At 45.2% G+C, this 10,607-nt stretch overlaps 1 protein-coding gene across 2 annotated transcripts in view; it reads right to left on the bottom strand.

Moving 5' to 3' along the window:
* The window catches only part of WTIP (WT1 interacting protein), a 78,599-nt gene that overhangs the window by 54,295 nt on the left and 13,697 nt on the right, over positions 1 to 10,607 (bottom strand). For both annotated transcript variants that reach the window (XM_060398488.1, XM_015100553.3), the window contains exons 3-7: positions 5,200 to 5,267; positions 4,980 to 5,042; positions 4,682 to 4,812; positions 3,876 to 3,927; positions 3,131 to 3,199 (exon numbers count right to left, since the gene is read on the bottom strand). In XM_060398488.1, coding sequence (XP_060254471.1) covers positions 3,131 to 3,199; positions 3,876 to 3,927; positions 4,682 to 4,812; positions 4,980 to 5,042; positions 5,200 to 5,267 — 383 coding nt within the window. The remainder of the gene's footprint in view (positions 1 to 3,130; positions 3,200 to 3,875; positions 3,928 to 4,681; positions 4,813 to 4,979; positions 5,043 to 5,199; positions 5,268 to 10,607) is intronic.

The following is a 10,607-nucleotide window of genomic DNA, read 5'->3' as shown; positions in this document are numbered from 1 at the left end:
CTAGGGAAGAACACAGCCCCGGCTCCAGGGTAAGCAAGGGAGAGGTGCATCTGCGGTCTGTAGGACCCTGCCCACCCTCCAGAGGACTTTGGCCTTTACTCTTTTGGGAGAGAGGCGGTCAGGAGCCCGGTGTTGGGACACCCCAACTTGGAGAACCTCCTGCACATCCAGAGGAGCCAGCCAGGAGGGAGGGAGGGAGACGCTAGCCTGCAATCTGGGAGTCAGGGCTGGGCAGTAAATTCGGGCATCAGCATAAAGATGTGACCCTTCTTACAAAGCCACAGGAGTTTCCCACAGGGAATGCAGATAACTAGGAAAGGGAAGAGAACAGCTGAGCTGTGGAGCTCCAACTTTAAGAGCGGAAAGACCAGTGCCCAGATTTCAGGGGAAAATAGAAGAGGCAAACCAAAAACAGCCTGTCCTAAGGGCACAGTGAAGAGGGCGACTAGGAGAGGGGAGAGTCTAGGACAGTTACTCCAAGCTTAGGGCAGGGACAGCTGAGAATCGTCTCCTGGATCCCCACATGGGGGTCATTGGTGACCTTGGGAAACGGGGAAGGTCAAATGGCTGACTTGAGTGGCCTTAAGAGATAATGGAACAGAACTGAAAACATCAAGTAAACAAGGAGTTTTGTTTTATGTCCTTTATCTTACCATTTTACCACTGCAGGATATATTATGGGCTAATTTTCTCTGTTTAACAAGCTACGTGATTCGTGTTTAAATAAATAACAGACAGGAAATGTGAAGGGCAGACATGGAAAATAGTGTGCTGTGAGCTACAGTGAGGCACCAGGTGAACAACTTTTTCCTTCCTTTTGTCCCCTACCCCAAGGAGGGCCCTTTGGTCACACTCACTGCACTCAGGCCTCCAGCCTGTCAGGTTTGACACTTGTTACCCAAAGGCCCTGAGACTAATACCTGCCCCACCGCCCACAGATTACAAAGCTGGACTGCTGCCGTGGAGCCTCATGTCCCAAACAGCTCAGATCCCAGATGTCCTCCGTGTCCTGTCTGGCCACAGCCCCCTGACTGGGCCTGCTACTAACCACCACACACCAGAGAGAGGGGACAAGAAGGGGGCCTGGAGACCCCCGTTCCCATCCAGGGGTCTCCCCAGAGGGACAGCAGCACCACATCTCCCAGCCCTGAGGCATTGGCTGTGATCTGCCCACAGCTTAACCTGCTCCTGGACTCTGAGTATCAGGCTTCCCCTAAGGACTGTCCTTAGTGATCCCAAGGGGACCCGGCAAGTCCCCAGACAGCAGAGCAGGATGCCCTCCTACTGCTGCTAGAGGATCAGGGGCCCTCCGCAGGCCATGCCTGCTCCCAGTCCACCTTCCTTGATCCTCCCAACAGGATTCCTACTCCCTTTGGGCCACATGGTCCCACCAACACAACCTGGTTCCAAATGGACCCTAGATTCCTACAAAAGATTTCTCACTGACACACCTGCTCTTCCCTGGGACTCTGAAACCCAACACTTCGTTTTTCTCCTACCTCTCTGGCCAGATCAGGTCACTCATTCTAGGCCTGCTGTGTGGCTGTATGCGTCCCTGGAATGCTGGGAGCTCCCTGGGCTATCCTGAGCCCCAACTCCTTCCTCTGCAGTTCTCCCTGGAAGACCGTTTATTTATTCCCCTGGCTTCAACAGCCACGTACCTGACCATGATGCGACTCATGGGGCTCTTGCTTCTGGCCCTGACAGTAGCAAAGACCGGAATTCCCATTCTGCCTTTAACAAGGAAAAAGGCTGGGCAAAAACACAATGATCCTCAGACTCAGAACACCAAGCAAGGCAGGCCAGTGATGGAAGGGAAACTAATAAAGCAAGCCCCACAACTGCCCCAAGTTACTGTACTACTTGGAAAGATGTTCCAGAGTACTCAAAGAGAGCCTATTGGCCTTCTTTAATTGAGAATTCGGGGAGGTGAATGCAACTAGAAACCACAGGACAGAGTATCAGAGAGGAAAGAGCTATATATGCCAATGACTCCCAAACTCCTACCCCTGTACCAGAGTCTTCATACTCCAGCATATCCGCCTGCTTCCTGGATATCTCCGTTCAGATGTCTCTAGCTACCAAAAGCGAGAACATCTTATGCCTTCTTCTCATCTTCACTCATTCTCCTGGGGTCCTCACTCTCACCTTCCAACCCCCAAATTCCCACATCCAGTCACTGACCAAATCCAGTCCCTTGTACTATCTAACCAACACTCCATCTACTTCCCAGAACCCAGGGTCACAATTTCACTCCACCAGTGTCCTCAGGGAACCCCAGCTCCTTCCCCCTCCTTCTCCATTCATTCTCTGCATGGCAAGGTGAGTGCCCTTCCTAAAATCCCAATGACATCATGTCATCCCTTTTTGATCCTTCTCTACTGTCCTCAGGCCTTTCATCATCCTGCCAACTTCTCCAGTGACACAAAACAACACACCTTCACACTTAGCAATTCTGCTTCCATTCCCTGGAAATGCCCTTCTCCCTGCCTCCTTGGCCAGCTCTGATTCGTCTTTCAAATCTTAGCTTGAGTGTCACCTCCCCCAGAAAGTCCTCCTTGATTTTCCAAGGCATCCTAGGTACTCTATTAAATACTGCCTGAGTACTTGTCTCTCTGGCAGGTACAAACTGTCTTTATTCTCTACATCCACAACACCCTGATACTGTACATCCTGTGGAAATAATTTGATTGAGAATTGAGCTGAGAGAAACTATATCCTGGGCGGGGTTGGGGGGGGTGGGTGGGCACGGTGCAGAGGGAAAGAGCTCACTAAGGGGAGGATAGGCATATGAGGTCGCTTGCTTGGAGAATCCCAGGGACAGGGGAGCCTGGTGGGCTTCCGTCTCTGGGGTCGCAGAGTTGGACACGACTGAAGTGACTTAGCATCATGGAGTAGAACCATAAAAGAGGAAGTGGGGGATTTCCCTGGTGATCCAGTGGCTAAGACTCTGGTCCCAATGCAGGGGCCCTGACCCTTGTTCAGGGAACTAGACATTGCCGCAGCTAAGACCCAGTGCAGCCAAAGAAATATTAAAAAGACGTAGGCCCGTAGAACACCTAGGGAGGACGAGGTCTCTATAGGAGGGGGGCTGCCCCAGCCACCAGCCCTCTGGGGGACCCGGGCTCACCTCGCAGTGGTAGCACTCCACGTGGTAATCTCTGTCCATGGACACCACACGGATGGTTGTCTCACAGCCCTGGAAGAAGAAACAGGGTGTGAGGCGAACTGTGTGGTGGGCACACACCTACACGTGCTCCTGTCACGGGGGCTGTGCGTTCACACCCGTGTGAGCACTGACATGCGTGCTTCCATGGGGCCAGAACAGGCATCAGTGGGTGCACACAGATGGCTGTGCATGTGCCGTAGGCCTCCTCCCACACCTGTAGCTGACAGCATACACGCTTGCTGATGAGACACCGCATGGGCATCAGTTCTTTGGAGTCAGGAAAGACCACTCCCAGTCCTGGTTCCCCAGACACAGTAGGCTGGGACAGAGCCAGCACATGAGGAAAACCCAGTGCCGAGAGCTGCACCCACAAAGGTTGTTTCCTGCACAGACTGCACCCTTCTCTTCATCTGCTCCGCCCACCATCTCAGCTGTGAGCTCACAGATTTGGGGGACAGTCCTGATATGGATGGCCAATGGAGTTGAGGGGGCGGGGGGAGGCAGCTGAGAAGCTGGGGCCACCATGTCCCTCTGACTCAAGCAGGAACACTTGCACCCTGTGTGCCCTATACACATCCTTCTGCCCAGAGGGCGATGGGGCAGGAGCACCTGCTTGTCCCTCCCACCGGGGCCCAAGACCTAGGGCCCACCCAGGCAGGACCACCAGGGCCAGGCACCTGACCATCTCCAGGTGAGTGGTTCCTACCTGTGCAGGGAGGATAGGACGGGCACAGGAGGCACATTTTGGTGCAAAAACCCTGGAGGAATAAAGGAAACCAGAAGTGACCAGCTGAATGACTAGAGGTCAAGGGCACAAGGACAGGTCCACCCACAGTAGCCCATGATGTGGCCCAAACAACAAGCCCTCTCTCCTTGTGTGGACAGAGTGAGGTAGGAGCATTCTCTGCCATGCTTTCTCAGCACTAGCCTTTTCTGTGGCTCCCCAATTCACCTCCACCCCATCACCTCCTCCAGACGGCTTCTTCCCTCGCCTCTCCCTCATGCTTCCTGAGTTTTTGCCCCCTAATGTCCAGGTTTGGGTCTCTCCTAGCTGAGATCCTGCAAAGCCTGGCTCCACACCAAGTACCAGGAATCAAGGCCTAGCACTGCAAGGCAGCAGCACAGGACCAGAGGTCTGAGAGCAGAGCCTGGAGCCACAGCAAGGAAGAATGGATTGCCTAGTCACATGGGTACCAGACAGGCAGGAAAAGACTCGGCAGAGACCCCAAGTTCCCATTCCAGGCAGAAAAGTCCTGACCTGGTCACTGGAGCAGAGAGACACGAGGTGGGGCATCTGAGAAGGGGCTGTAGGCAAAGGCAAGGGGAGGAGAGGACCAAGACATATGGCTCCAGGCAGAGACCCGTGCCTCACCTCAACCACTGAGCGCACAGTGGAGGCAGGAAGTGAACAGGCCAAGAATGAAGAACACAGACAGGCAGGCTGGAAAGATGCTCCCAGGGGAGGCAGAGGAACCACGGGAGTCACACTGCTCCACAGCACCAGCTACTCACGTGTGATAATCTCTGACACAGTAGATGTTGTTCTCCACGTCCACAGTGAAGGGCACCCCATCCAGGCACTCATTGCATACCGAGCATCGGAAGCAGCCTGGGTGGTAGGACTTCCCAAGGGCCTGCAGGATCTGGGGGCAGGAGGCACTGAAGGGTCAGTGCAGGTGGAAGGCTCAGCACAGCCCCCAGAAGACACGCTGGCTCTGAGCCCCTGGCAGGTCTCCAACAGGTGAAAGGGTGGGGTCCTCAGACTCCACGCATGTCAGAGGGGCTCCAGGAGCCTGGGGGAGGTTCTCACCATCTCCATGATGAGGTGTCCACACACGCTACACTTGTCAGCCGTTTGCTGGAACCCGGAGTACTGGGAGGGGGACACAGGATCCAGGATGTTATATGACAAAGGGGCACTCACTGCCCAGCCAGCATCTGCTTCCTGGCCTCAGGTCTCCATGAGACCCAGGAGGGTCCCTGCCCCTGCTCCCACCCACAGCACCAGCCAGGGCACAGCTTTGACTCACCAGGAAGTCCTCCTGGCAGTACACTTTCTCACCCACGTTGTAGAATGCCTTCCCACGAAGTCGTCTCCCTGCAAGGATGAGGATAGAGAAGGCGGTCCCTGGACCACTGGAACCAGGGATGATGCCTCTGCTGCCATTTCTCAGCACCCTCCTCCAACAGATGAGAAATGGATGCAGACAAATTTTTAAATTTCCCTCTAATGTTATGTTATTATCATTACAGTAATTAATAGTTTTTAAAAATTAAGAATATGTTGTTGACAAAACTGTCATAAGAAGTTGTCATAACAAATATATGAAGACCTGTTTATCAAATGTAAATTGAAGTTCTGGTAATTTAAAAAAAAAACATTTGCTTTAAGTTCAGTTGAATTCAAGAGCAGACTTCGCAGAATGAATTTCTTAATCTAAAAACATTAGAAGTACAACTCTCACCAGGTAAAGGAGCCCAATATATTAAAAAAAGGTATCCTTTATTGCAAGGGTGCCAGGATAGTTCAACATTCACAAATCAGTCAGTGTGATACATCATATTAACAAAATAAAGGATAAAAATCCTGTGATCATCTCAATAGATACAGAAAAAGCATCTGATGGAATTTAAAATCCTTTCATAACAAGAACTCCCAATAAAATGGGTACAGAGGGAACATACCTCAACATAATAAAGGACATATATAAGAAGCCCATGCTAATGTCATATACAATGGTGAAAAGTAAAACGTTTTTTCTCTAGGATCAAAAACAAGACAAGGATGTCCACTTTTACCACTTTAATTCAACACATTACTGGAAGTCCTAGCCCGGGCAATTAGGCAAGAAAAAGAAAGAAAAGGCATCCAAATTGGAAAGGACGAAGTAAAACTATCACTATTTGCAGATGAAATATACAAAAAATCCTAAAGACTCCATCAAAAACTATTAGAATAAATGAATTCAGTAAAGTTGCAGAATACCAAATCAATACATAACAATGTGGTGTTTGTGTTACTTTAACTAATAATGAACTATCAGGAAGAGAAGAGAAGAAAACAGTCCACTTACAATTGTATCAAAAAGAACAAAATATCTAGGAAGAATAAACTTAACCAAGGAGGTAAAAGACCTGTATATTGAAAACTATAAGATATTAATAAAAGAAACTGCTGCTAAGTCACTTCAGTGGTGTCCAACTCTGTGCGACCCCACAGACGGCAGCCCACCAGGCTCCCCCGTCCCTGGGATTCTCCAAGCAAGAACACTGGAGTAGGTTGCCATTTCCTTCTCCAGTGCATGAAGATGAAAAGTGAAAGTGAAGTCGCTCAGTCATGTCTGACTCTTTGTGACCCCATGGACTGCAGCCTACCAGGCTCCTCCGTCCATGGGATTTCCAGGCAAGAGTACTGGAGTGGGTTGCCATTGCCTTCTCCAAAAGAAACTGAAGAAGACACAAACAAGAAAGATGGAAAGATAGTCTATGCTCATGGATTGCAAGATCAGTATTATTAAAATGTCCATACTACCTAAAGCAATCTATCAATTCAATGCAATCCCTATCAAAATTCCAATGGTATTTTCCACAGAGATAGAACAAATAATCCTAAACTTATATGGAAACAGAAAAGATCCCAAATAGCCAAAGCAACCTTGAAAAAAAAGAACAGAGCTAGAGGTATCATGCTCCCTGATTTCAAACTGTATTACAAAGCTACAGTAATTTGAAAGTATGCTATTGGCATAAAAACAGACACAGTGATCAATGAATCAGAATAGCAAGCCCAGAAATAAACACACATATATATAGTTGATCAATTTACAACAAAGGACCTCACATCCGTTAGAATGGCTATTATCAATAAGACAAGAAATAACAAGTGTTGGTTAATATGTAGAAAAAAGGGAATTCTTATATACTGTTGGTGGGAATGTAATGTAAATTGGTACAACCACTGTGCAAAACAATATGGAGGTTCCTCAAAAAATTAAAAATAGAACTAACATATGATCCAGCAATTCCCCTTCTGAGAATTTATCTAAAGAAAATGAAAACTAATTCAAAAAGATATCTGCATCTCTATGTTCACTATAGCATTATTTACAGTAACTAAGATATTGAACACAATCTAAGCATCCACTGATGGATGCAACGGATAAAGAAATTGTCACACACACACACACACACAATAGAATATTATTATTCACCCATGACAAAGGATGAAAATGAAATTTTGTCATTTGCAACAACATGGATGCACCTGGAAGGTATTATATACTAAGTGAAATTAAGTCAGACAAAGAAACACAAATACACCATGACCTCTCTTATACAGGGAATCTTTAAAACACACACACACACACACACACACACACACAAGAACATAGATACAGAGAAAAGTTTGGCTGTTCCAAGATGCAGGGGGTTGGGGATGAGAAAAATGAGTGATGTGGTATTTTTTTAGTTTAAATAAATTAAAAAAAAAAAAACTTTAAAAGAAAAAGGCATACTTGTCAAATCCAAACCACAGCCCCAGCAGACCTGCCAGCAGCTATGAGAGGCATTCCCATTAGTCAGGAGATGACAGCCCCTAACCAGGAACAAGAGGGAACTTCCTCCACTTGATGAAGCACATCTAGGAAAGCCCCATAGCTAACACCAGACGTTAATAGTTAAATTTTTTTTTTCACTTTTACCCTTAGGAATCAACAGTATACTAGAAGTGCTAGACAGTGAACTCTCCTTTTTGAATTTGAACTCGGGAGTTATAGTGAACTATAACTCCAGAACTATAACTCTGGAGTTACAGTTATATTTGAACTCCTCTATGGTATAGGGGAGGGGTTAGGGATTTTCTTCTTTGTTTTTGCATTAGGATGCTCTGATCTGCCTTTTCTGACAGGGACATAAAGTGCTAGATGCTCTTGTTAACTTTCAGCAAATGGGATGGGGGAAATATAGCAGTTCTTGGTAAATTCCTTTATAATAATGGTTTGATTTTTTATTTCAAGAGAAGCTTTTTTTCCAATGTATGCTTTTTCCTTTTTGCCCATTATCCTTATCATTTGCTATAGATGGCTTACTTTGCATTCCTGCTGACAATGTTGCAAGTCTGTTTCATCTAGTGAACTGAAAATTATTGCTTAAAAAAAGTCTTTAAACACAGATGACAATTTTATTATATAGAAAATCATAAGAAATATACAAAAAAAAAACTACTAAAACTAATCAGTGTGTTTAGCCAAGCTGTAGTAAAGGTGGTCAGTATATGAAAACCAAAAATATTTTTATAATCTAGCAGCAAGTGATTGGAAAATAAACTTACAATTTTAAAAATACATTTATAATACCACCTGAAGAAAAACCATAAAATACTAAGGAATAAGTTTAATGAAAGATGTGTCTGATTTGACTCAGTAAAACCAAAGTTTGCTGGAAAAAACTGTAAAAGAGCTAATAAATAGATATACCACTGTTGCAAGACAGTTCTCCATTGGACCGATTCCATTCTTAACACATCTTTCAAACACAGGGCTGGTAGCTTTCATTCTGGATTATCTTTCCAAGGATATCTATGGAGCAAACTGCTTAGAAGACAGAGACAGCATCTCCCTCTGAAGCAGAGGGCAAGTCTGTTTGCTGTTCAATCTAATAAAGATAATGGGCTTCTCTGGGAGAAGAATCTAGCAGGTTTGCTGGCAGCCCATTATAAAATCCTGGGGTTCCCTAAGCTCAGGGTTCCTCAGCCATGACATACAGACCCAATGCACAGGCAGCGCACACCTGGTACCCACATCACCACTGTGGGACTAAGGAGGGCACACAGAACCAGTGCAAACGTGAAGCTCACACTGCTTGCAGCACTGAGTATCTCCCCCGGAGGGTCGTGTCTTCAGCCAGCACCCATGAAACACTGGCAGGCTAACTTGTCAGCTTGCACATGGGGAAAAATCTCAGATCCTGCATAGTTCCTGACAACCATCTTCATGCTTCAAATGTTCTCATACTGATTCTGCCCCATTTGATCTGCACATTCAGTGCCACCCAGTCAAGTTCCCAGCACTCTTTCTTTTGTGTAAATTGATGTTCCAATGTTTTAATTTATATAGAAATACAGAGAACCTAGAATAGCCAAAATAATCTTGAAAAAGATCAACAAAACAAGAAGACTAACTATTTTAAGATTTACAGAAGTCAAGACAGTGTAATATTCTGGTAAGGAGAGACAAAAAGATCAGTGGAACAGAATGGAGTCCAAAAATAGACCCATAAATATTTCAAGAAACATGCAAGCGGGAAAGCAAAAGTCTTTCCAGCACATGGTGCTGAAACAACCAGACAGTCATATGGAAAAAAAAAAAAAAAGACTCAATTTCTTACCTCATACCATACAGAAGATGAAATAGTCATTAACCTAAACATAAAAATGAGAGACCTAAAACTTCTAGAAAAAAACAAAGGAGACTATCTTCATGACTTAAAGGGAGACAGAAAAATTTAAGTCACAAAAATAATAACCATAAAACAAACAAACAAAAAAACCTGAAGAAAATATTCACAAAACATCTAAAAAGAAATTTTACCATATATATTCCTAGAACTAAACAATAAAAGACAACTCCCAATTTAAAAACTGAGCAAAAGAGGAACTTCCCTGGCAGTCCAGTGGTTGAGACTCCAAGCTTCTAGTGAAGGGGTTGCAGGTTCAATCCCTGGGTGGGGAACTAAGATCCTATATGGTACATGGCAAGGCCAAAGAATTTTTAAAAACAAAAAGGGAGTAAAAACAAAATTAAAAATTATTTTTAAAAAAACACAACAGGGCAAAAGACTTTGAATAGACTTCACAAAAGAAGAAAAAAATGGCCAAGAAACAAAGGAAAAAAAGATGCTTAAACCTCACTGGTTCTCAGGGAAATACATATTAAAACCACAGTGAGCTACCACTTCACACTCATTAGAACGGCTAAAATTAAACAGACTGAAATACCAGCTGTTGGCTAATATGTAGAATGACCCAACTCTCTTACATTTCAAGTAGGAGTTTAAAACGATACAGCCCCTTTGGAAAATAGTTTGGCAGTCTCTTATGAAATTAAACATACACTTAGCCTATGACCCAGAAATTCCATTCCCTGGAATTTACCCAAGAGAAATGAAAACATTTGTCCACAGATGACCTGTACTAGAATGTTCATAGCACAACCTAGTATCTACCAACAGTTAAATGGAAAAACAAAGTGTGGTATATATTCATACAACAGAATCTTAGTGATACAAAGGAGGGAACTACTGATACATGTAACAACATGGATTTAAAACAAAAATGTTTAGCAAAAAAAGGGGGGGAACCACTATAAAAAAAAGAAAATAGTACCTATTAACTGCATTTAAATGAAGTTCTAGAACGGTCAAAACTAATGTATGGTGGTAG

Source organism: Ovis aries, chromosome 14 (genome assembly GCF_016772045.2).
Source record: "Ovis aries strain OAR_USU_Benz2616 breed Rambouillet chromosome 14, ARS-UI_Ramb_v3.0, whole genome shotgun sequence".
NCBI classification, from domain to species: Eukaryota; Metazoa; Chordata; class Mammalia; order Artiodactyla; family Bovidae; genus Ovis; species Ovis aries.
The sequence above is the reverse complement of the archived record's forward strand: the minus strand, read 5'-3'. Positions and strand labels throughout refer to the sequence as shown.